Raw genomic sequence first — 25,628 nt, 5'->3', positions numbered from 1 at the left:
TATGATCGTCTTTGCTTGTTTCTAGAACCGGGGTATGCCCTGTGTAATTGGTGCTGGAATCATTGGTTCTATTGGTTCGATACTTGTTATCTCTTAGGGATGCCCAATGTACTTGTACATAACTCTTTTTACCTTATTTTAATTAATGTTATTCACTAAAAAAGAACTGAAATGATAAAAAAATCCAATCGAAACTTCAGTTCGTTTGAGTTAGATTCAAGTTCGAATCACCATATTTTAGGCTTGAACTGTTGAACATGGTTCGAACAATTATTTACACTTAGCTCAACCCAATTGAGCTTGTCAAACAAGCCAAATTGAGCACAAACAAGGCATAAAGATCAAAATTGAATCTATTAAACAAAACAATCACATTATCGCCATCGAAAGGTACAATTTTTCCAACATGGTTCAAATATCTAAGTATAAAGACAACAACATTACTACAGTCACCATAACGTAAGCAAGTAGTACCCTCCTTGGTTGGAACTTCATTGGTTGCCGAAAGCAAGATCATGCCAAGTATCTGTCTCAACTTGTTGAGTCTCCTGATCTTAGAAACAATCAAATACAACATACACAAAAGTAAATCAATCTTGGATATCACGTAAACGAAGATCAAGTACAAACAAAATATTAGGTAAGAATAAAGTGATGGCGTGAGAAAAACATTACATTATTCACTTAAAGAAAACATAAATTTGCATGCAGGTATGAAGAGTTCAAAGATTGGCATTTTATTCCCAAGTCCCCCTGGAATTCGGAATTTTTCCCAGATTAAATCTTCATCATTTGTAAGAAGAAAAAAAGAAAAATGATATATTTCCGCGTTAACATTCAAGAAAAGGAAATCCAATGCAAGGATTTGGATTGTAACAAACAAAAGTACACCTAATTTGTGTTAGACATTCACATTTTAATCATATAATGAGTCATGCCACAGAACTACAAAACCATGGTAAAAACAGCAGAGGCTATACAGCTAGGATGATAAACCTGCAATAAAAACTACAGCATTATTCAGAAGTAACTCAAAACAAACAACAGACAATGATTTGTAAGTCAAATTCTCAATTATGACTAAGGTCAATACAACTTTAACAATAACTAACTTAACCAACGAATTTCCGAATAAAAAAGCATCTACTACTCAAGGATGTGCCCACAAAAAATTCAAATTATATGTGTGACAATAATGCTTTAGTTTTGGGCTCAAGCCGATCTAAATCAAATTGAATAAACTAACAATTACCTGTTTTTTTCAATAGTTCGATTATATTATAAGTATACCAAGGTCCCCAACCATAAAACTTAAAGTCAGATAGTTGGCTCAATTTCCTCCTTGGACGTACTTTGACTAGTGGATATTGGTTTATGATTTAACTCAATGCCCTAACGAAAGGTGCTCTCAACATCCTCTTTGAATCTTTATTCAGATAATAAAACCAGACTGAACCGTGGCATTTAAGCTGACAAGAAATAAGAACAGTGACAAAAAATGGTGTTATTTGAAAAATACACAAATACTATTCACTACTTGAAGCCTTGAACTCCTTCTAGCAATCCTACATTTCAAGCCCTTTTCGAAATGATCCGACAACCAACCATTCCATGTGACTTCCATCATCCTTTCATAGAGTCTATCCCGAATAAACTATATTAGAAACATGTTGACAAATGCAACTTCAATGGCAAAAACCGATTCAAGGACATATATTTCAAATGATAGTGATATCCCTGATAATATTAGCATCATTTCAAGGAAATTTATTCAAAATTTGAAAATGAACATACTCGAATCCTCAGTATCATCGGTCCTCGAAGCAAGTATTGGAGGCAGAGGAAGATCTGAAGAGACAAAGGAATCGAAAAAATCAAAAAATCCTTCATTACATTAATACTCAAAAGGGTATGACATTTTAAACAACAAAATTCAAAATTTATCCTAACCCAAGTTCCCATAGAAGAATTACCATCATCAGGCAGAGTGTCTCTCATCCATTCCTCATCCACAATATCAATCAGGACTCCCAAGCTTAGTTCTGCCATTGTATGCTTCTTCCGTCCGAAACGAACAGCCGATAGCTTAAAATTCACAATTGAGGTCCCAATCCACCTAAAGAAAGATATTAATCCAAAGGTTCAACGGTAAAATCAATTGATATAGAATGTAATGGAGCGTAAAATTCCTCATCTCACCGTCGATACTTCGATTGAATGCAGAGAAATCAAACTCGCCTAAATGTTTGGAAGTTGGTGTAGCGTTGGGTTGGGCTTTATGGGTTTTGGGCTTTCGTCTGACGGACCTTTTATTCAATTATTCGGACAAAATGAGGGATATTTAAGGACCTTTTTTTCTAGAGTTCAACTCATATTTACTTTATATTTTTGTAAAGTAAATTTTTTCTAAAATTTTAATATGCCACAAGGCATATAAAAACATTTTTTTTATAAAATTTTAATATGTCGACGGTAAAATTCTATAAAAACATAAAATTTTAATTGATTTTTAACGACTTTTTTACATTATTCATATCCTCTCAAAAGACGCCGTCATTGCCACGGAATACGCTCCGAAGAGGGGTTATGCTGGAAAAATTATGACGCCTAAATCGTTCGTCAGTGCAGATATGTACCACCATTATGCTCGGCACATATGCAGTTCAGCTCGCTCTATAGCAAATAAGCAAGGATTATATTGCCTCGCCAGACCAAACCAAAGGTATAACTTTTGATATCATTAATTGGTGTCAAATGTAGAAAAAAAAATTTAACCAATAAAATAAAAATCAAGGAAGCACTAGCCAAAATCTCAATCAAGGAAACAATTACCAAGAAAATCAAAAGAACAATCCACCTCCACCACCACCTCCCTTTGATATTTCAATACCAACTGATTACAGCAACAATGGAAAAGTGTTGGCACAAAGAAGAGAAAACAAACCGCCCAAAATCCTCCCCTGAACTGAAACGAAGTCACAGAACATATGAGAAGACTCTGATAAGAGTTTCATCGTGTGCGCGATCCTCGGGGAGGCCCTTCTCCTCCGCCCCCTCGAGTAGTCGAGTTGTTCGTTTCTCAGCAGGTCCTAGCTACCGAGCTCCCCCAACACTTTAGGTTTCCTAATATAGGGGAGTACAATGGAAAAAGAGATCTAGAAAAGCACATTTCCTAATTTGAGAATGATGTCCTGTTACACAAGTACGTTGACCCCATCAAGTGTCAGATCTTTCTCAACACTTTGACAGGAGCAGCACAACAGTGGTTAACCTGATCGAATCAGGAAGAATCCAGACATTCCAAGACTTCAGCAAAATTTTTCTGCACAGATTCTCAAGTAGAGAAGAAGCCGCTGACTCTACAAGAAGAGAGAGAAATTTTGAGGGATTATATATTACGGATTCAATGCTAGTGTGGTCGAAGTCCCTTTGACGACCCCATATTTACTAATTAGCACACTCATTCAGGGCTTAAAACTTGAGGATATTTTTAAGCCAATGGTGACCGGACATTCCACGACTAGTAGAATCTTTCTGTGCACATATTCGCAAGCAACAAGAAGCAGCCACTGACCGCTTTGAGTCTATTCTGCATGAGACAACAAGAGAAAGAAATCTTGATGGATTATATTCACATATTCAATGCTAGGGTGGTCGAAGCCCCTTCCACGACCCCAAATTCACTGATTAGCACTTTCATCCAAGGATTAAGACCTGGGGATATTTTTAAGTCACTGGTGAAAAAGTCCACCTACCAATTTCGAAGACTTATTAACAAAAGCTGAAAAATACATCAACATGAATGAGGCCCAGACTTATAAAGTATCTTGGATATTTTTTTATTCTAGTTGCTGAGTTAATGTTTTATTCAAATATGTTATGAACCAAATGGACTTGGGAAAATACAAGATGGCACTGTAGCCACTGCTTTGTTTGGATTCACGAGGCATGATGTTAATATGTGGGATCGATAAATCTGCCTCTCTCTAGGAGGATGAGAAACAAGGAAGACCCGAATTGTAAGTTTTATTGTTGTGGAAACACCTTCTTCTTATAATGTCATACTTGGCCATGGTCATTTTTATGCTGAACTTTCCACTTGGAAGAGTAGTGGGAAAAGTTAGGGGTGATCAGAAAATGGATCGGAAGTGCTCTAGCCTACACAACGAGAATATGACCATTTGAATTTAATCGGGGAGGTTGCTCGAGTTACCACTAAAGAAGATTTTGAGAAATTTTTCATATTTCCCCCATCCAATGCGGTCAGGATTTTTAAAACTCTAGTCGAGCCACTCCAGGGTCGGCTACTCAAATGTTTGGAGAAAAATAAACACTTTTTTTTCTTGTCGGCCTTCGATCTTATGGGGGTCGTACTATAAATCATGTAACACATATTGAATGTGTTGGGTAATTGCCAACACATGGTCCAAAATAAAAGATACTTTGGACCAGGAAAGACGTAGTTATATGAGAACAAGTAGAGGAACTACTGAAGGCCGGACACATTCAAGAGGTGTGATTTCCAAGCTGGCTATCTAATATTTTCTGGATTCCTAAATCTTTGACAAAGTGGAGGATGTGTGTAGATTTTCGGGACCTCAACTGTGCTTGTCCCAAGGACTATTACCCCCTTCCTCGAATCGACCAGCTAGTTGACTCTACTACGAGATATGAGCTCTTGTGTTTCTTAGAGTCTTACTAAGGATACTGTCAAATACCTAAAATAATCGTCGCTACATTAGCGACGTTTTTAAAATAATTGTCGCTAAATTAACAACGATTTTTTGAAAATCCGTCGCTAATTTGGTTTTTTAAAAAAATTAAAAAAAAGTGTTGTTTTATTTTTTATTTGTACATATTTTGAAAATTAATCTACTCAACTCATCAAATTTGTAAATAATCTATGAAAAACAATATAATTGAAAAAACCAAAGTTAACATTTTCTTCAATAGCATCAAAAAATCCGGAAAGATAGTTTGAGCAATTGGTGGTGCAACACGAAACGAAGATGATGAAGGAACTTCCATATTAAGATTAGGATATGACGGATTAATGTATGACTCTCCATGAAAAAACCAATTGTAGTAACCCGGTACAAATCCATAACGACCGAGATGTATCTTGACGGTATCTTCATCTAAATATATTTTGTTCTGACATTTTTTTTCAATTGCAAGGACAACGAATATTTCCATTTAATAAACACTCAAGATAACTAAGTGCAAATGTTACAAACGACTCTACAGCAACACAATATTCAGCCGTTAGAAATCCATTCTCCAAACGACGATACATCCAATTTCTATTGTTATTCATTTTATCCTACAAAAGAATAAATAAGATGTATTTCATTTATCGCTATCATTTACTCATTAACTAAAATTAAAATTCCACAACATAAGTAGATAAATTTAATAATTTTAATGTTGATAATTGATATAAACTAAATTATATAATATTTTAATAAAAATTTAAACATTTAATATATAATATTTAATTTCTAAATAAAATATAATAAAAACAAATTAAATTATGTACAAATCTATAAAAAAAAACTTACAATCTGATCGTAGAAGGCGCCGAAGCTATGCACATCCAAAAAAATCAGGTGGAAAACGACTTGCACTACAAGCTAAAAAAATTCATGATATATACAAACACTCAAGAAATTAATTTCCAAGAATTGAAACGCAAAAACCTTACCCCAAATTGAAACTAAAAGCGTTCACAGGAGAAAAATTAAACGCAAGTGTGAAGTGGGGTGAAGGGAAATGGCAGGGAAATGCGACTATTTATATAAAATTGGCGACGGGTTTTGCTTTACCCGTCGCTAATAGCGATTGTTTTAAATTAAGCTGTCGCTATTAGCGACAGCTTAAATAAAACCGTTGCAGTAAGCGACGGTTTAAGAAAACCTGTCGCCGATCTGATATAGCGACGGTTTTTATTACGTCGTCGCTATATTTAGCGACGGTTTATAGTTGCTATGAATATATTGCGACAACTTTAATACAACTGTCGCTAATTAGCGACCGTGAGGTTTGATTCGTCGCTAATTAGCGACGGTTTTATGACCCATCTCGATATTTAGCGACGAATAGAACCGTCTCAATGTTTCAAATAGCGACGGTATTTTCAAAACCGTTGCTATTTGTAGCGACGGTTTACGAAAAACCATCGCGAATAGAATTTTTTTTTTTTTTGTGATATTTGATGAAATTAGAAAGATTTATATTATTTATACTGTTTTACATTTGATTGATGAATTTTGAATATTTATATTATTTGTAATAATTTATATATGGTTATCGGAATGATGAATTTTGAATTATGCATGATTTTTTCAAAAAACAAATTGGTTTGTTTTTAAAACTTATGGTAATATGATTACAGTGGCAGATCAACCTTACGGATAAGGGGGGGCCAATTTTAACTTTTTTTTACAATATATATATATATATAATTTTTAGAAAATATATATATAAATGAAAGGCCCCACAAATAAATAATAAATAAAACTAAGACAAAAATTTGTGTGAGACCGTCTCACGGGTCGTATTCAGTGAGACAGATATCTTATTTGGGTCATCCATAAAAAAATATTACTTTTTATGCTAAGAGTATTACTTTTTATTGTGAATATTGGTAGATGACTCATCTCACAGATAAAGATTCATGAGACCTACTCTAAAACTGAAGGAAAAAGTGAGTTTGGTTCTTGATCAATTGCAGTTTATCGTGAAATTTTTCTATTCAAAAGCAGATTAAGCGAAAAAAACAAGAGAAAATCGAGTAAGCATATTCCTTTAAATTTTAATCACAACGTTTTTTAAGTTGTTTTTTTTTTGTCGTTTCTGGCTTGTTTTTATTAGAAATATTTGTTGATGCTACCTATAATCTTGAATTGAAAGATGAGTCATATTACATTGTTTGGAAGAAATTCTGGTTTTTTTAGTCTTGTTTGTTTTATCTAGTGAAATGAATAAGGATATTTTTTGTCATATCTCGGAGGCTCGGATTAATTGCATTTTCAAATCACTTATACTTTGGAGATGAATCCTATTATGCAATTTGGTTCTGGTTTTACTTAACATGCATGTAACCTCATGAATGTTTTACTTATCATAAATTGTGTTTATGCTTACTCTTCCTGTTCATACATCTATTATAGAGTACAAAGTGATCATTCTCAGCTACGAATATCGTCCAAACTAGGGTTCAAAGTAAAATGGAAGACAATTTTCTCTCGGATGCATTAATGATATTTATTGAAAGATAAATTCCTAAAAATATTTGTATTGATGTTATAATTGAAGACTTTGAAATTTTAAGGAACGTCAAATTCTTTTTATATTTTTTTGTTAAAAACATATATACGATATTGATCGAACTTTTCTTGTATAGTAAATCTCAAATAAAATAAAATAAAAGTTTATGCTCGAATGAATTGCTAGTACATGAGTTAAAGTATAATATAATGTATGAAGTACACGTATCGTTCTCATAGATATTGATTAGACAAATTTAACTTAAGCACAATTCTTTAGTTAATTAAAACGAAAATTAGATTAAGTAATACATTAAATTTAAGGTCTAATAAAATAATTTACAAACACGATATAAATAAATAATATAAATCAAATTAATAAACAAACAATTGTTAGGATCTTAGTTTACATACCCCGGAATCTCTTCTAATGATTGAATTTCAATTATTATGTCATGTTTTTGATGGAATTCCCTAGTTTATCAATATACTATATCGAGTTATATTGATCTAATTAACAAAATACAGTAACCAAGTGTCATTCTGTTTTTAACAAATGCAATCGTATTAATGAACTATGAAAATCTCTAGCTTTCGACCTATTGAACTATGATTATCAACATGTATCAAACATGTCTATTTAACTTGTAGATCCATGAATTATGTTATTATATCATGTTATAAAATCTCTCATCGATTTCAATTCTAACACATAAAATCTCTTTGAAGTTGATCATACACCAAAGTTGGAAGAAACATCAATAACATAATCAAGTATGCCTAAACAAATTATCCGCTTGCCCCGAAATGACCTGGACCACAACCCCGTTTTCACGGTTTAGGCTGCTCCCATTAAATTACTCGTTTGACTGAGTACGCTACCAAATTCAATCTTCAAAAGAATTCACAACTTAAATATTTGGAGATAGGATCCCCTTAATCCCAAATTAAAAAAGAGAAAAAAAAGAAAAACGCTTATTAAGTTCTTGTTTTTCGATTGAGTTCTCTTGCTTCATTCTGTCTTCTTGCTTTTCGGCCGCTTTTTTCTGTGCCTCTTCCGATCCCAAAACTCCAAATCCACCCTACAAAAAACCTGTATTAAGTTTGCTGCTGTCATTTATTTCACTCCAAAAATCCACCACAAAAGAAAATAAATCGTCCTGCTATTATTTCCATATCGCATTGCGCTGGGCCGAGCGAAAACACCCGCTCTAGCGCGACCTGCTTGCATTTTTGCTCGCTGGGGCAGGAGAAATCACCCGCCCTAGCGCGAGCGAGGCGCGCTGAGGGCGGGTAAAAACACCTGCCCTAGCGTGAGGTCGTCGCTGATCTTCTCTTGTGCACTAAGGTGGGTAACCCTAGTGCGCCGTCCTCGTAGTTTAGCCAATAATTTCCTTTTTTTAGTAAGTCCACCTACAAATCAACCGAACATGTGAGGAGCAAATAATATGCATAAATATAACTAAAACAGATAAAATTCAGACTTTTTAATTTAAACTTATGTCATAATTGATTAAAATTAACATAATGAAATATGCAAAAACGACACCTATAAGATGTTCAATTAAATATAACCGATGAAATATTTGTCATTTTACTATTATTGGTTCGTCTTACTCCTAGACCCATACCTGATTGCATATAACTACAGACTTTACATGAAATTTTGATTTCTATTAATATTTTTAAAGTTTGTTGAGGAAATTTAAATTTTTACTCCGACTACTCCTATGATCTATACAAAATATATCCTCACCACCACTGGTGCACAAGAACTCCAACCCTCCGAAGAGAAGAGAACAATTCCAAACACTGAGCATATGTCTTGTGATGCTTGGGACTCCTCTTTCCTGGGCAGCACCTCTCCCATCTGTTGTAATGGCATTCAACAAACATCTCGTCGATCAAGCAGGCGGCTCTCGTCTCGATCAGACGAGGAATCACATGAAACTCACTTCCTTCAATATCCATCTTCACCACCACGTAATCCCTATTCGTCACACTGCTCTTCAGCCACTTCGCGAAGTCAAAGCCTTTTATCTTGTTCGAATCACTGATGAAATTACTAGCAGGTTGCACGGGTCGAACCCTGCCCATCCCTCGACCCCGACGTTCCTTGTTCTTTCGCCTTGGTTCGCGAGAAATCTCGAAAAACAGTGTCTCGTTCCTAATCCAAGCCGCATAAGGCAACAGTGTCACACCTTTCGTCAATGTATACTCGTTGTGGAATACACTATCGGCCTCTACCGCGTAAATTTCAAAGGGTTTCTCTTGCTTTGGATACTGCTTCTTGAACCATCCCCCGATGCTGGATCCATAGCTCCTCGCTCCAACGTCGACAAACACGTACCTATTTTTAAAACTTATATCAACCATTTTAGATAGATATTTGACATTCTTGATATTTCTTTTCAATTCTATCCAAGGTCTCAAAGGCTCCTCTTCAATCAAAGGCTCTGCATTTTCAATCAATTCAAGCTTATGCCTAGGAACCGAGCATTCACGATCAATCATGCCATTATAAGTTTGCCCTTTTTCTGTGTGAGAGAAAATTTTATCATCCTTTTTAAACACAAGTTCCCAACTCAAAGAAGAATCCAACCCATCGATAATTTCATGGGAATTAATCAATGTAAAAGTGTCGACTAATTGAAGCAAAGAGTTGAAGCCGTATGCATCACTGGCTGATTCAGCTGTGTACCACGAAATACCCTCCTGGTTTCAGGATTCTTGAAACTTCGAAAGCACACTGGACCTGTCTCGATATCCAGTCCAAACCGACACCGCGCGAGAAAATGAAATCGAAGGTGTGATTCTTGAATGTCTGGTTGAACCCCTCAGCGAGTTGAATAGTAGAAGCAACTCCAATTTCTTTCAACGCATCAATCTCGAAGCCCTGTTGAGTTGCAATGCAGAGGGAATTAGAATTCTTGGAAAGGAAGCCTTCGGTGATGAGGTTTCGGAAAACAGAGGCGTAGTGGGAGCGGCGGAGATGGGCCGCATCAGCCTCCGAGATGGTGGTTTGAGGGAAGAAACAAAAGTCGATGGATTCGCAACATTGGCCTTTGACGGTGATAACGTAAGCAAAGCGTGCGAGCAGCACTAGAACGCAGAAATAGAAGAGACGCAACAGAATATTGGAGATGGCGGCGGACTTAGGCGGTGCCGGCATAGTTTCCATGCAAACGTTTCATCGAGAAAGGGATTATGCACAGGAACGGAGCTAGAATTTTTTATTTGGAGGGAAATTTTTTTTCCCAAACTCATTATATTATAATTAAAAATAAATAAAAATACAAGTATAATGTTTAGTATTTTACTGATAAAATAATAATAATAATATTCAGTGTATTTGACATATATTAAAAAAAGTGGCTTCGGGACATGAACTTGATTTAACATAATAAAAATTACAAATAAAAATAAAAATAAAAAATTAACGATTCAAAATATATTACCTAAAAAATAGAGTCTAAAATATAAGTCAGCCATTTAGAAATATTGAGATCCCAAAGATAATATTATCTAAATTGATAGGAAAAAATATTATCACATGCACAACCTTCAAAGCATAGTTAAGAGATATTGAGTAAAAACAAACAACATTAAGAATCGATTTCATTATTATTTATAGCGATTGTGTGACATAAACATTCAAGAAGTGAAAAAAAAATATTTAGCCAAATAAAAATATTGAGCAAAAGCACAAAATAAATGTTGTTTATTTATTCTATTTATTTATATACACAAAAGCGACTTAAACAAGCATCATCAATTAAATTGTGTGATCAATAAAAAAAATTTGTTGCTCAAGAAGATAATAAATTTAATTGAGAGTTGATTTGTTTAACATAAAAGTACATAAAATATTTAGATAGTGTGCATCAGATTTTAGATGTTTAGTGTAGTTGTAACACATATCCACAACATGCAGGTGCAGTGCCTCAGAGCAAAATATTCACTAGGAAATTGTAAATGGTTTACAAAATTTCTTTTGAATCTATACTATTTTATTAAGTTTGAGGCATTTAGAGTAAATAACTTTCGTGTCATGATCTGTTTTATTAATTATATATATTAATAAAATGTTAAAATTTTAATACAAGTTTTAAGCAGTTCAACGGATAGAATCATTGTTTCTAGAGACCTAAGTTCTAGATTCAATTCTTATTGAGTTTATTTTTTTATTCTTTTATTTTTTAATGAAAATTTTTTAATTTATATATCAAAATTACATTATAATCCCTCATTATTTCTCATAATTATATTTTGATCCTCATTTAAATATAAATCAAATGAATTATAAAAAATTTTACAACCACGCAATGCGTGCGTCGGTATACTAGTAGTAATAAAATATCTAGAGAACTTATCATTAATATCAATAATATTATCGAACAAGAAAAAAATTAATTAAGAAAAATCTAATTAGTTTAGAAAGACTCCATATATAAATATATCGATATTATCAACACAGAAAAAATTAATTAAAGATATTTAAGAATAAAATATTTCTTTTATTAATGAAACAAAAATAATAATAAAGAACGAAATATATCATTTACTACATCATTCTTGGAATTTGTCATGATCAAAGTCTTGTATTCCATAAAAAATAAGCAAATAAATAAAAGAAAGCGAAATCACATGTTGAACAAATTTGGAATTTAGGACTTGGGAAATGGGAAAAAAAAAATAAAATATAGAAGTTAGAATCCGGGAGAAAAGAACGAAAAATTGGATAATGAATGGGGTTAAATGAAGAATTATTTTACCTAATGAAGATATATTTTTATATTGTACATTTATTTTTATTTTTCCTATAGTTCGGGAATAAATGGCTTGTTACAAGGTAATAGCCATTTAAAACGACGATTGCAGAGCTTAATATAATTCAATCACTCACTCATTTAACGGGAAGCGATACCATCGACTTCAAAGCATGTCATCTAAGAAAATGAAGGTTTTGTTCATACACATGTGTTGAGTGGATAAATCATGATAACTCGATCAACCATGACGTATGAGTGAATGATCATGATTCACCCAACACGCATGTCACGAGTTGAGTGGAAAATGACTACATATATGGGTAACATCTACCGAACCGATGCTATTGCACAACTTAATATTAAAATATAATAATTGAAAGTTATGATCCAAATATTAATGCTCTTTTTGGGGGGAAATAATTCTGTAGATGTCACCTAAGAGAATGGGAGTAAATAAATAAAGCTCTGCATATCTATAAACTGGTTGTAGATGCGTCAGTTTAAGCATAGGCCCCAACCCACCTAGCGAAGCGTAACAAAAAAATTGAATTCACTGAGCCCCCTCGAATGATAACCCATGTACATGCTGTCCTTGAACACCATACGGATCTGGTGGTGGAGCGTGAGATTCTGCAGCGTGATCAAACGGGGGAGTAGCAGCGACACTACTCTGTTTCATAAATTAAATAGAAAAAGCTTATTAGAGCTGAATATTCACAATGAATTCACAGATATGCTGTGCTCCAACGGGGTGATTAGAGACCAACAGAAACTGAAAGTCAAAAGATAAAAAACAGTGCAAACTCTATTAACATAGAAAAATAAAAGTGACAGCAGTATGTAAGCCTACACACTGAAAGAAAGATAGACCAATGGCAACAATGAGAGTTCCAAAATTAAAAGAATAATTTAAATGGAGCAAGAACAGCTCGGAAGTCAGACGGGATAAGAGTTAGCCAAGCATGAAGCTAAGTCAGGACAACATAGACATTATGTTCAGTAGTACAAAAAGTAAAACTCAAACAAACAGTGACCATCTGTATGAAAAGGCATGAATGAAGCAGATGATCAGATCTTCTCTCACATCATTTCATGATGATAAGTGCAAAATGCATTGACCAAGGGCAGATTGAGCCAATGAGAAAAGTTTAAATTTCCATGTCTAATTTTTCCCAAAATTCGAGTTTCAAACCCTTGATAGGACTCAACCAACTCTCCCCAGATCCTGGGTTCTCTCCTAATATTGACCATTTGTTGTCTATTTCGACTACTAGACAGTAAAAGGAAATATGCATGTAAATTTTCATTGTAAATATCTGGACTGAGATTAGGCGGAGTTTAGCAAAATGAATCAGATAAGTACACCCTTGCACGGAATAACGGATGATTCAACAATTGAGTGCATGGGTAAATGAGTGAAGATTGATAATTAACAGGATCTTTCAATTATAACCTCAAGGCTGTTCTATTGAATATAGTCCTTATGAGGATATTAATCCATCTTAGACACTCATTAGTTGTATCCAACTGTCTATTGAGGAGTTTTTTCTCAGTTACGTGTTTAGTCAAGCCTATAGCATAGCTAAGCAAATAGAGCCAATTTTTATGTGACTCAAATAACCAATGACACTTGAAATATGTGTGTGTGTGGCCGGATCTAAGTGCACAATCAAGCATGAGCAGATTGTGAGTGGAGTCAAAGTTAATTAGTAATCTTGCTGGAATCTAGGCAGACTCCATTATAGAGATACACAAATAAAGATTGCTTGAGCATTTCGTTCTTGAGTGGAAGAAAGGATATGAAAATATTACACCACCTGCAAATCGCTACAACTTCGTGAACTAATTTTGTTCACGATCTACTTGCTTGTTTGCTTGGTCAAATCAGTAATTTTGACAGCCCACCAAAATTTCAGAATCAAAATTTTATCGACACAACTGAGTCCAATATGTTTATCAGGAGTTTACAAGGCATCAAATTGTGCTTTTCTCCTTTAATGATCAAGAATTGGAGGCATTGCAATTCCATTTTTTCTGGCTAGAGTTGAAGCTGAGTTTGGGAAGTAAACTTTTTTCATAAAGATCTCAAACCCTCTATCTTCACTCCCCTTTTAGACCAACCATATTTACTACGCTCTAACAGGACAAACGCAAATTATAGACCCAATTAAATAAGGAATAAATGTCACCGAATCTTGGGAGACTCCACCAAACAAGTTTGCCCGGATAATTCAAATAAATACCCATTGATAAGACTAGTTTCAATTTCACTCTGCCCAATGTATTATTGGAAAGGATTAACGAGGTTTCTAAAAAAAATATATGAAAAACAGAGCAGTTGGTAAGACATTATAGGGGACAAAGTTTTAAACAGTAAAATGGAGAGAAGACACAGACTGGTACGAGTGGAACTTTTGATAAGCTCATGGTTCATGTATCTATTAATAAGAATCATTACTGCATAACCTAAATCCACCCATGTTATTGCCTAATTTCTAGAGAACAATTTTGATAAAATGAAAAACAAACACGAGGAATAATCCTTTATACATTCTAAGTTTCTGCATTAACGCTAGTCTCAGATTCGACTGTTTCTTTTAGTCATTTTCGTCAAGGTGTTTTTGCTCCAATTACCAATACACTAAGGTATTACCACCATGAAGGTCATGATATGCAAGGTAGTTGCAGTTTAGAAACTCTTAGTACAGAATGATATTGTAGCCAAGTATATGGTGAACTTGTGTTCAACTTGTATCTACTCACTGGATCTAAAACCATCCTCCCTTTTTAACCTTTGATTTTGACATCAAATACAAGCAGAGAAAAAGAGAATGACCAAAGGAGAATAGGATGAAATTTTATGAGTCAAGCATGAAACATTTGTCTGCATCCTCATAAATGCTAGAAGGAAAAAATTGAAGAACACGGGCTACACTTGGTAAGCATTTCATTTCTTTCAATCAAGTCTTTTGAAGAAAATGAGACGAGTCGAAGAAGAAAAAATGAAGTCCCAGGAATAAGTTATGACAATGATAGGTAATGGTTGACGTAATATGTTGAAAAAACAAAGGTATAAGGATTTATTGGGTATTATTATATTTGAAAATCATAAAATAATATATGAAATGATAAGTAGCTTGAACATTTTGGAGGAAGTCACTGAATTTAAAAAGAAGAAAAAGAAAAAAATGCGAAGAAATGGTGGTATACACATAGTTGTCAATAGCGCTTGTAGCGCTCGCTATAGCGCGTAGCGATGCCCGGTCGCTACAGGGGGCTACGCACAAGACACTTGCAAATAGCGAGCGCTATCATCGCTTTCGGCGCTATTTCGGTATTGAGGAAATGGCGAGCTATGTTGAAGAAAGGCTCAGGCAGTTTTTCCCCAATTTTCGGCCCATTTTATATTGTCAATTTTAGGCCCATTTTTTACTGCCAATTTTAGGCCCATTTTGCTGAAATATTTAGGCCCATTCTGCACAACCCTACAATTAGTTTCTACAGCGCCTCTCTTCTCCATTTCTCCACTTCTCCAAGCATCAACAACACGCGCAAGAAATCTTGCCTTGCACCGCCGACCGCCGGACTTCTGGCCGCCGCTTTGCATCGCCGCACTTCGGTAATATTATGCTCTTCTCTTCTTTTTTTTTTCCTTTTTTTTCTGATTTTTGATTTTTTTGGACACCTTGTTGAGAAGAACAATCTCTATAACATATTAATTCTATTTGCTTATAGGTTGATTCTATAATATTAGTTACTGCCATTTGATTATTGGAATATTAGTTACTGACTTAGTACTTACTGTCATTTGCTTAGGAAATCAATTTTTGGAATATAACAGATTGATTGTATTTCTGGATTATTAGTTAATGCCATTTGCTTATTGGAATATTGGATTTCCTCAATGTATAATCTCTATAACAATAACAGAATGATTTTATTTCTGGAATTTTAGCTACTGCCATTTGCTTATTGGATTTCCTCAATGTATAATCAATTTTTTTTCTTAATTTCAGAGTTTATAAGATGGAAAACCTACAAGAAGATATGAGGAAAAAATATATTGGATGAAACTATGGGAGGATTAGTTAATCCAGACAAGATTTCTGATGGAATATTATGCAACTTTTGCCAAAAAGTTACAAAAGGTGGGATAACAAAGCTCAAACAACATCTTGCTGGAGGATTTAAAAATACAAAACCTCGTCCAAAAGCCCCAGCATGTGTTAAGCAAGAAATGAAAGATCACTTTGAAGAAAAGTTAGCCCAAAAAACTCTCATGGATTCCATACCTCACTTTGATGATGTTTTTGACATAGAAGAGCAAGGAGATGATATTGATCTACACGGGGATCCATCCTCTCGTGGAAAGCAGGTCGACATCTATTTCTTCCTCGGTCAACTCGTCAATGTTAATGCCCAAAAAACCACGGTCATTGGGTCCTATAAATGCTTTCTTTAAGCTAGACGCAAAGAATCAAGGTGGTAAAACACCCCTATTTAATGAAGTTCAGAAAAAGTTGAGGTCTGACGCAGTTCAAAAATTTGCAAGGTGGATGTATGATGAAAGGATCGCATTCAATGCGGTCAAATATGACAGCTTGAAACCAATGATCGAAGCAATTGGACAATATGGTTCTGGGATGAAACTACCTAGTTACCATGAGGTGAGAGAGCCACTTTTAAAAGAGAAGATCAACCATACAAAGCTGATTTTGAAACAAAATGAAGAGGAGATGGCGAAGAATGGTTGTACTTTGATGGCTGATGGGTGGAGAGATAGAAAGGGGAGATCACTTATCAATTTCTTGGTGAATACCCCAAAAGGCAACATGTTTATTGAATCAGTTGATGCATCTAGCTACTATCACACTGGTGAGAAGATGTTTGAGTTGTTTGACAAGTTTGTGCAAAAAGTTGGGGTGGATAATATTGTTCAAGTGGTCACCGACAGTGCATCAAATAATGTTTATGCGGGTTAGAAAATCTAATATACTAAATTACAACGTCTTTTAACTATCGTTGATTATTTTCATTAACTATCCTTCTATTCTCTTGTCCTTTACAGGAAAGAAGTTGATGGATAAATATCCAAACTTGTATTGGGCCCCGTGTGTAGCACATTGTTTGGATTTGATGTTTGAGGACATATTCAAAATACCAGATTTGAAAAGGGCACTTGAGTGGGCAATTAATGTTAATGGATATATTTACAACCGAACTATGTTGTTGAATATGATGAGAGAGTTCACCGGCCAAAGAGACCTTATCATGCCAGCTAAACTCGTTTTGCCACCGCTTTCTTGACTATGAGAAGCTTTCAGCAGCATAAGCAACATTTGAGAAATATGTTTACTTCAGAAAATTAGAGTAAAAGCAAATTTGCGAAGGAACAGACTGGTAAGCAAGCACAGAAAATTATTTTGATGCCTTCGTTTTGGAATTCTATCATTTATGGTATGAAAGTTGGTGGCCCATTATTAGAGGTACTTCGGTTGGTGGATGTGGAGAAGAAGCCTGCCATGGATTATATATACGAGGCAATGGATAGGGCTAAGGAGAAAATAGCAAAAGCCTTTGGTAATAACGAAGATAGGTACAAAGAGGTTTTTGAGATAATTGACAATAGGTGGCAGTTGCAACTCCATCAAGATTTGCATGCAGCGGGTTATTTCTTGAACCCTCAGTTCTTTTACTCAAATTCTGAGATAGAACAAGATGAAGAAGTAGTTACGGGGTTGTACAATGCAATCAGTAGGTTGACTTTTGATGCTGAGACGGAGGAAAAATACATATAGAGTTGTTAAAATACAAACAAGCCAAAGGTCTTTTTGGGAAGGAAGTTGCAATCGAAATGAGAAAGGTTGTATCACCAGGTATGAAAATATGTTACAAGGACAAGTTTTTCCTTATTTTTTGAAATAAATTCAATGAGAAATAACAATATAACTATTGTTATTAACTAGCTGCATGGTGGAACTCATATGGAGCTTCGACACCAAAGTTGCAAAAACTTGCCCAAAAGATACTCAGTCTCACTTGTAGCTCCTCTGGTTGCGAGCGCAATTGGAGTGTGTCTGAACATGTAAGCTTTTATAATATTACAATTTTTATTTTCTATTACTGTGAAGTTTTAAGAATTTGTTCTCGTGCCACGTGCCTTGATAAACATATATAAATAAATGCAGCTTCATTCCAAGAAAAGGAATAAATTGGAGCAAAAACGCCTGAATGATTTAGTGTTCATCAAATACAACAGAGCTCTGAGGCGTAGATACGATAGTCATGATACCATCGATCCTATCATATTGACTGAAGTGGATGATGGCAGTGAATGGCTTCTAAGGAGACTGGAGGATGAAGAGCCTGACTTTGTTCATGATGGTGATGATTTGACTTGACAAGATGTTGCAAATGTTGTTGGAGTAGATGAAGCTCTTTATACATTGAGGAAATCCAAAGGGGTCGCCTTGGCCTCAAAGGCGCCCACATCTATATCTACAGGAAGCTCGAAGGCGGCCACATCTAAGTCTAGAAGGAAAAGGCCAATAGAAACATCTACTACACTTAATGTTATAGATGATGGTGAATTTGACTTTGATGAAGAAAGTGAAGAAGAGAATGACGCCGAACGTTATGCAATTTCAAATGACGAAAATGGTCTCGATCTTGATGAAGAAGATGGAAATGAATTTTAAATTATGTTTTTCTAGTTTTAGAATTGAGGTTTTATATGCTTTGAACTTATATATTCGTTATTTAAGAATGAACGATTGATATTATATATTTATATATTTGTGGCGCTTTACTTTCAAATAGTCCTCGCTACGCGATTCGCTATGCGCTATAGCCACGGGCAACCTTTGCGCTACGCACGATTGACAACTATGGGTATACACTTGTACAATAATTTTTACACGATAGCATCTCTTTCCATACAATATATACTTCTGACCGGGACACACGTGTTACTTGTGTAGTATAATAAATGAATAGTATATATTGTATGCAATGATTGAGAGTAAGTAGCCTTATGAGAAGTCATAACAGTTATTAATCATTTAGAAGTGATATCCAAATTCTTAAAAACAAAAGGATGAACAACAACTCTACTTTTCAATTGCTGTGAAAAAGAAAAAAACCATCAATTTCCAATTGCAATACAACAATCAGTTTACGGACTTATATAGCATTTCCCGCCGAATCAATGCAAGAGAAATGTATTTTAATTCGTCAGATCCAACCAAATATGCGGAAACAGAGAAATCTTATAACCCATTTACTAAATACTAAGAACAAAACCCGAACTTAAAGATATTAAAAATCTTCGAAAAACAAAATATAGCCAATTTTCTGCAGGGTATCAAAGCCAAATATTGAGAAGAAAAAGTTGAAGATACAGAAACTGAAAAGTTCATCTATTGCTTTGAAATCATTTTAAATCTAATTGAATCTCACAAAAACTGAGATAAAAAATGCTCGCAACCACTAAAGGAGTATAACAGACTGAAAATCTGCAAATAATAATAATAATAAATAAATAAAACATATAAATTAAAAACGAAGGAAAATTTATCCAAGCTATTCATCTCCAAACTGAGATCAAAATATCATGATCAATTTGTAGTGCAAATCAAACATACATATAAATGAAAAAGGGAGAAAAATTTAACACGTTGAGATCAAGTATCAGTATCAATTCTAAGCCAAATTGATGTGGGTTTGTAGCAACGAAAGGGATTTGTAGCAAAGAAGAGAACCAGGATTTGTAGCAATAAGGAAGCAGCGAAAGGATATGTTGCAAAAAAGGGAACTGGGATTTTCAAAATGAGGGAATTGATAGGTGGTTATCCCATGCTTCTTCCATTTGACCTCCGACAATTGAAGAGCAGGGAGACAGTTCGTATATTTTGAAAAATTGCCCCTAACCCCTCTTCCTTCAGGAAATAGAAAAGGATATATAAGTAGATGAGAGAGGCGTAACAGGAATCACACATGTTTGACCATATTCAGTTATTCTAACGGGTTCCTAGTTTACAAAATAAAAAATACAATGCAGATTCAAATATCAACCAAAAACTTTAATGGAAGAAAATATAATTATAACAAACATACACTTAAAGAAGATAATAGCTTAGACTAAAGGATTCCGTTGACCATTATACAAAAATTTAATTACCGTGATGTGCACAATTCAGATACCTTTTTTTTGTGGGAATAGATTCAGATACCTGGTTTGACAATGATAAATTTAACAATAGAAAACTCAACGATGGCCTGACAAAGCAGAAGCCATGCCATGGAGAATTTCAAGCTTACAAAAATAAAAAATTGATAAAGACACAAACAGCTAGTGTTCTAGATGACGGTCGAGACGACCGCCTAAGCACGGCCCTCGACAGCTCCCCCTTTGCATTAGGCGGCCTTAAGCTATCCGGCGGGTGAGACGGTCGAGACGGCGGTGCAGGTGGCCGAGGCATGTAAAGAGAAGAAGCCATTTGAACTAGGGTTTCGAGTTTTAAAGAGAAACGAGATAAGATAACAACTTTAAAGAGAAGACACGAAGAAGTGGCTGATGCGTCTAAAGAGAAAACAAGAAGAAGCCGTTTGAGCTAGGGTTTCGAGTTTTAAAGAAAAACTAGATACGATATTAACTTTAAAGGAAGACAAGAAGATGCGTTCGAGACGTGAAAAGAGAAGACAAGAAGAAGCCATTTGATTCTAGGGTTTTGTTGTTTTGGGCCAATCGGGATTTAGCCCATTAAGAAACGTACCATGAGTCTTCTATATTGAATTGTTGGGCTTCAAAACAACCCAGTAGGCTTGAAACGAAAATGCTATTGCTTAAAAAAATTCAACCGCCTAGGCGTCGAGGCGGTAGGAGGTCACTGACCGCCCCGCCACTTCCTCCCGCCGTTTACAACACTGCACACAGCACTGTAATTCAACAAGAACTACTGAATTTTATTAGAGGTTTTAACTCTATATGAACCATGATTCCTACTGTTATATTCATCAAACAAGATTCATATTTGGAACTTTGTTCCTTCCAAATATTCAAGGTATAAAAGGACTGTAACCTATGCAAAATATACTTAGATTGGACCCCATCAAACCTGATGAAAAGCGTTAGGATCAGATCTTGAATTTTCACCATATCCTGCTTCAAGATTTCCATATTGTGCAGCATATGCTGGTCCTGAAACCACATGACGTCACATTATATTTGCATGTCATTGGGACAAGATGGAAAAAACAAGTACAAATAATAATTGTTGGCTCATGCATACCTGGAGTGGCAGATGCCATTACCACACTCGCACCTTCCATCGCCCTCCTCCCTGCATTTGCAAGTTCAGAACGCAGTTTCTCTGCTTCATGAGTCATAGATATCATGTGCTTCTCCATTATTTCACTTAGTTGACAGTTTTTGGCACGCATCTTTCTTTCATACTCAATCGCACCCCTAATTACATTAGCAACGATAATGCACTGAAATTAGGCAAATTAAATTATCTACTGAAAACGAATTACTCGTGTGGTAAAAACACTGCCAAAGTATGGAATTTCAACATTTTATCACAAGATGACGATTATATAGATTTCAGAAACAAGCAAACTATTCAACATCATAAACATCGCATTTAAGCTTCATCAGTCAAAATTCACACGTTTGAAAAAATCAATCTCCAATGATTCAACTGTAATAAGTAAACCACAAATCATTACTTGGACAAAAAATGCACAAGACTGCATAGGAGTAAAATAAGGAAATCAACACAAGTAGCAGAAATTCAAGATGGATTAAACTATAGGCAGTTACCCAACAATATGCTTTCAATAAGCTCCAAAATTTTCTTCCATACAATACCTATTATCTCATATTTTTAAATATAAGAAAAAGAAATTATTGATAAATATACTGTATTTGCAGGATAAGAAATCCTTCTAAATAAATTTGTCATTAACAAACTAAATGAAGTTCTTCTAATACATTTTCCAAGTTGTGTGAGTTTGGTCTCCTTGAATTCTTTCAAAAAACCCTTGTCTTTCTCTGCCAATACTCCGAATTACTTGTTAATATCAATAACGTCATATTTTGCTACATTTTTTTAATCTCATACACGCATATACTTTTTCAGTGAAAACCCAAGGACAACCAAATTCCTTCAAAATCTAACGCTAGAAAATGTCGCAAAACTACATCATTAAAATATGATCTCATGTAAGGTTTTTGTTGTGATACATCATGGGCACTGAGTCTGCTAAGGGAATAAATATGCCTTAGTCAGATTCAAGGTTCTATTTTTAGTTATCGGTAGGAATCAAGGTTATCTATGGTTTTCCATGAGGAGAAGAGTTTGAAAGATGAGAAGGTTGAACTATTGATCCCAAATAAACAACATATCAAAGAATCATAGCCTCGCGACTGAAATAATATATACTTGCCCAAGTTTAAATATATTTATCATGAACCTCAACAGTAGGATTCGATTCTAAGAATCCAGACACATCTTAAAGCTTAGCTCCTAAACCATATGCAGTGCCATATTATTATCCACTAGATTCTCAAACTAAAATGTACCTAACAATCACACTTAAAAGTAAAAAAGAACATGCATTTGCATAGTTCCAACAAGCATGAGGAACACATCTTCAAATTACACACAGCATTATTTTCTAAGAATTTCAACTCAGGGGTAGAGACAAATCTTGCACTGTGAAATTAATTACACCTGCAGATTGCCAAGGACGTATAAATAAAGAAATGCACGAATATCGTTAAACCTTCCTCTTTGTATTTCCTTGTACAAAACTTCAATCTCAGCCCTGAGGGCTGGCAATTCCATCAATTCAGAATTAGTCCTCGCAAGATCCTCATCGATATCCCTCAGCTTCTCGGACAGCTCCTTACGCTCGCCCCGTAGTTCCTGAATATCGGCCCGAATCCTGTCGAGTTCAGGGGGGATCCCGTCAACGAAACGTGCCTCTTCCTCCAATCTTAAGGAACGGTTGTATACCTCGCGCACCTGAGCATCCCTTTCGGACTTGACAGAAGCCGCCGTGGCTGACAAGTGGCGGACGTCCTGCTCGGCGCTGATAAACTCTTGCTTGAGCGCCACGTGGGTGACGGCAAGGCGTTGGTTGTCGTGGAGGAGAGTTTGGATTTCTCGGCTCTGAGCAGCGATGCGCTCCTCGAGTAGATGGAGCTCCTGCAAAGAGACGCGACCGTGGTGGTGGAGACGACGAGATTCATCGGCTATGTGCCGTTGGCTGTGATTTCGTGCAGCCATGCCTGCAGAAACACTCTCTGGTGCCCATGTCATTGATTGATGATAGTTTGACACAAATTTTATTTGATCCCTCTTCTTTGTATGTTCTCGATTTAGTCCCTAAAACTTTGTAAGTTTTTCAATTTAGTCCTTTAGGATACAATATTTTCAAAAACAACCAAAATAACCCTATTTTATTAAATTATATCAAAGAACCATGACATAGGTATCAGTGTATTGGTTGAACATTTCAGGCATATTATACAATTATTACTGTGTAACGTATTTGTCTGATGAGGAGATACTTATCAAATTACGAGTTTGAACATATCGTACCAGATTTATTATTTTCAAGATTTATTCTAATATTTTAGAATATTTAAAACAAGGAGATCTAACAAAGATTAGATATCATGAGCAACTAGAAACAGAGGATTCATCTGAACTCTCTAGAGATCTTAGAAAAATCCAAAACATGATACATAATTATGGTAATAAACTGTATTATATACTCACAACAAATTGAAGATATCTTTGAAAAACAAGAAGAATTTTTGAAACCTCAAAGAAGATTCAAACAAGGATTCAAAGTATAGAACATCAACCAAATTCTAGCAACATGATAGCGGGAATTCGGTATCACCCTTCTTGGGCACCAAACCCTTATTAAATCAAAGAGGAAAGGCCAATGTAGTGTAAAAACTTTTATCTGACGAGGTAAAAATGATTAATCTTATCAAAACTCTCTCACAAAAGAAATAATATGATGACAACCATTAAGATGTGATATAAGCATGCATTTCAATATCTAAATGTCGTTTGGGCATATATTTTCTATCACTCTTTCGAAGGTGGGGCTTAAATGAATCATCATGTTCAAGAATGCTCTGATCGGGATCAAATGAATCTTTGTGATCAGGATTTCTCCCACTAGGAAATTATGCCCTAATTGATTTTCCAGATGGATTTCGTCTAATTTTACCAGAAAGACTATGCTCACAATTCAACAAATCAATTAAAGAGAACCTTACAACTATACTTTTATTAGTTGATTCATTGAAACGTCTTTTATTCGTTTTCTTAAAAAATGCTAGAAATTTTTTTTTATTATTATCAATCTACCTGCCTATACATTAATATATACAAATATACATAAAAATATTTTGATACAATTTTGAAAATAAAACAACCAACTAACATTTGAAAATCAAAAGAATAGTCCAAACATGAAATCGTCAAATGTTTTACCAATCTTAAAAATAATCTTTTCAAATATTGCCAAAAGTATCATCCTCTCAAAAATCACTCAAAAGCATAAATAAATAGTCTTAAAATCTTTAACGTAAATCATAAACATAAAATCATAAGTGTGGAAAATAGAAGCGCCTCGGGTCATATGCACCTTCAGTCCAGTCAGGTCAACCATCAAGACCTCCAATAACATTGTTATCGCAATCACCTGCATCAATCACACCTAGTGAGTCTAAAGACTCAATACATCATATTCTTGATATCAAATTATACGTATACAGATCACATACAACAGTGAAAAATACTTGTACTTAAAATAACATTTTCATGCCATGCATAAACTTCAAACCTAAACATTTTCATATCATCCTCAACATATTCATATACATATTATCATCAACATATACGTATTCCTTTTTCCTTTCGTTGAATTCAGATCGTTAATTGGGACTTTCGTGTTCGTCTACGTATTGGGCGATGGATCCATCTACATGTAACCACAGTATTGGGCGACGGGGACATCAGCGACACTCTCACCCGTCAACTGAGCCTTGGCCTTACGTATTAACATATCATCGTATTTGTATTCGTATCCATGAAAATACACACAAGTAGCCCCCACTTGTATTTATTCTACATCCCACAACAACTACCTAATGAAACTTATACACTTATTGTCCTACCTAAATTTTGAGAGAAATAAGTTCATTGGCGTCGTTGGAATGATTCAAATACTCATTGAAAAAAAAATTTTTTGAATGTGCAGAAAGGAGTTAAAAAAAAACAAGTCAAAAGTTGTGAAAAAGAAAATATATGGGAGAGAAAGGTTATGAATAAGAAAAATACAATAAGTGGATGGTGAATGAAAAGAGAATGAAAATGAGTGAAATTGATGAAGTTCAAATATTTCTCTCAAATTTTGATCTCCATACCTTTAGAGGCCCTGTTTGTCTCGGTGGATGAGAGAAGGATAAGATCACACATACTCTCTCATCCCTTGCTCCTTTGACTTATTTATAAATATAACGTTTCCATGGGCCCGATATTAAATATTGAAATCTTAG

At 34.8% G+C, this 25,628-nt stretch overlaps 4 protein-coding genes across 5 annotated transcripts; 1 reads left to right on the top strand and 3 right to left on the bottom strand.

Annotated features, from left to right (window-relative positions):
• Positions 1 to 335: 335 nt before the first annotated feature.
• Positions 336 to 5,769, bottom strand: LOC142529822 (anaphase-promoting complex subunit 13). 2 transcript variants are annotated; one of them, XM_075635475.1, is made up of 5 exons: positions 5,705 to 5,769; positions 5,562 to 5,633; positions 1,974 to 2,116; positions 1,795 to 1,848; positions 336 to 553 (listed from the first exon to the last, which is right to left on the bottom strand). In XM_075635475.1, exons 2-5 carry the CDS (start codon positions 5,594 to 5,596, stop codon positions 492 to 494), a joined length of 294 nt encoding a protein of 97 aa, XP_075491590.1. In that variant the 5' UTR covers positions 5,597 to 5,633; positions 5,705 to 5,769; the 3' UTR covers positions 336 to 491. The 2 variants fall into 2 exon arrangements, with proteins under 2 accessions (XP_075491590.1, XP_075491591.1); XM_075635476.1 differs by lacking the exons at positions 5,562 to 5,633; positions 5,705 to 5,769 and adding an exon at positions 2,200 to 2,306.
• A 3,102-nt stretch (positions 5,770 to 8,871) lies between these two features.
• On the bottom strand, positions 8,872 to 10,505 carry LOC142529910 (uncharacterized). The gene has a single exon (XM_075635611.1). The coding sequence runs from the start codon at positions 9,780 to 9,782 to the stop codon at positions 9,021 to 9,023; it is 762 nt and encodes a 253-aa protein (XP_075491726.1). The 5' UTR covers positions 9,783 to 10,505; the 3' UTR covers positions 8,872 to 9,020.
• Positions 10,506 to 12,384: 1,879 nt separating this feature from the next.
• LOC142528789 (protein FLC EXPRESSOR-like) lies at positions 12,385 to 23,380 on the bottom strand. Its single transcript, XM_075633958.1, has 4 exons — positions 22,829 to 23,380; positions 21,331 to 21,506; positions 21,157 to 21,239; positions 12,385 to 12,710 (listed from the first exon to the last, which is right to left on the bottom strand). Exons 1-4 carry the CDS (start codon positions 23,365 to 23,367, stop codon positions 12,591 to 12,593), a joined length of 918 nt encoding a protein of 305 aa, XP_075490073.1. The 5' UTR covers positions 23,368 to 23,380; the 3' UTR covers positions 12,385 to 12,590.
• On the top strand, positions 12,717 to 21,149 carry LOC142528790 (uncharacterized). Its single transcript, XM_075633959.1, has 3 exons — positions 12,717 to 17,916; positions 18,007 to 18,125; positions 18,229 to 21,149. Exons 1-3 carry the CDS (start codon positions 17,895 to 17,897, stop codon positions 18,439 to 18,441), a joined length of 354 nt encoding a protein of 117 aa, XP_075490074.1. The 5' UTR covers positions 12,717 to 17,894; the 3' UTR covers positions 18,442 to 21,149.
• Positions 23,381 to 25,628: the final 2,248 nt, after the last annotated feature.

Source organism: Primulina tabacum, chromosome 16 (genome assembly GCF_025594145.1).
Source record: "Primulina tabacum isolate GXHZ01 chromosome 16, ASM2559414v2, whole genome shotgun sequence".
Taxonomy (NCBI): domain Eukaryota; kingdom Viridiplantae; phylum Streptophyta; class Magnoliopsida; order Lamiales; family Gesneriaceae; genus Primulina; species Primulina tabacum.
This window is presented reverse-complemented; position numbering and strand designations above follow the sequence as displayed.

Excerpts from the sequence above, each read along its gene's own strand:
- LOC142528790 (XM_075633959.1), top strand. The coding sequence starts at position 17,895 with ATGAGAAAGGTTGTATCACCAG. Across the intron at positions 17,917-18,006 it reads GAGAAAGGTTGTATCACCAG|CTGCATGGTGGAACTCATAT; the intron begins GTATGAAAATAT and ends GTTATTAACTAG. Across the intron at positions 18,126-18,228 it reads ATTGGAGTGTGTCTGAACAT|CTTCATTCCAAGAAAAGGAA; the intron begins GTAAGCTTTTAT and ends AAATAAATGCAG.
- LOC142529822 (XM_075635475.1), bottom strand. The coding sequence starts at position 5,596 with ATGTGCATAGCTTCGGCGCCTTCTACGATCAGATT. Across the intron at positions 1,849-1,973 it reads AGACACTCTGCCTGATGATG|ATCTTCCTCTGCCTCCAATA; the intron begins GTAATTCTTCTA and ends TTGTCTCTTCAG. Across the intron at positions 554-1,794 it reads CGATGATACTGAGGATTCGA|ATCAGGAGACTCAACAAGTT; the intron begins GTATGTTCATTT and ends ATTGTTTCTAAG.
- LOC142528789 (XM_075633958.1), bottom strand. The coding sequence starts at position 23,367 with ATGACATGGGCACCAGAGAGTGTTTCTGCAGGCATGGCTGCACGAAAT. Across the intron at positions 21,240-21,330 it reads AATGGCATCTGCCACTCCAG|GACCAGCATATGCTGCACAA; the intron begins GTATGCATGAGC and ends ATGTGGTTTCAG. Across the intron at positions 12,711-21,156 it reads ATCCTAACGCTTTTCATCAG|AGTAGTGTCGCTGCTACTCC; the intron begins GTTTGATGGGGT and ends TTTATGAAACAG.
- LOC142529910 (XM_075635611.1), bottom strand. The coding sequence starts at position 9,782 with ATGATTGATCGTGAATGCTCGGTTCCTAGGCATAAGCTTGAATTGATT.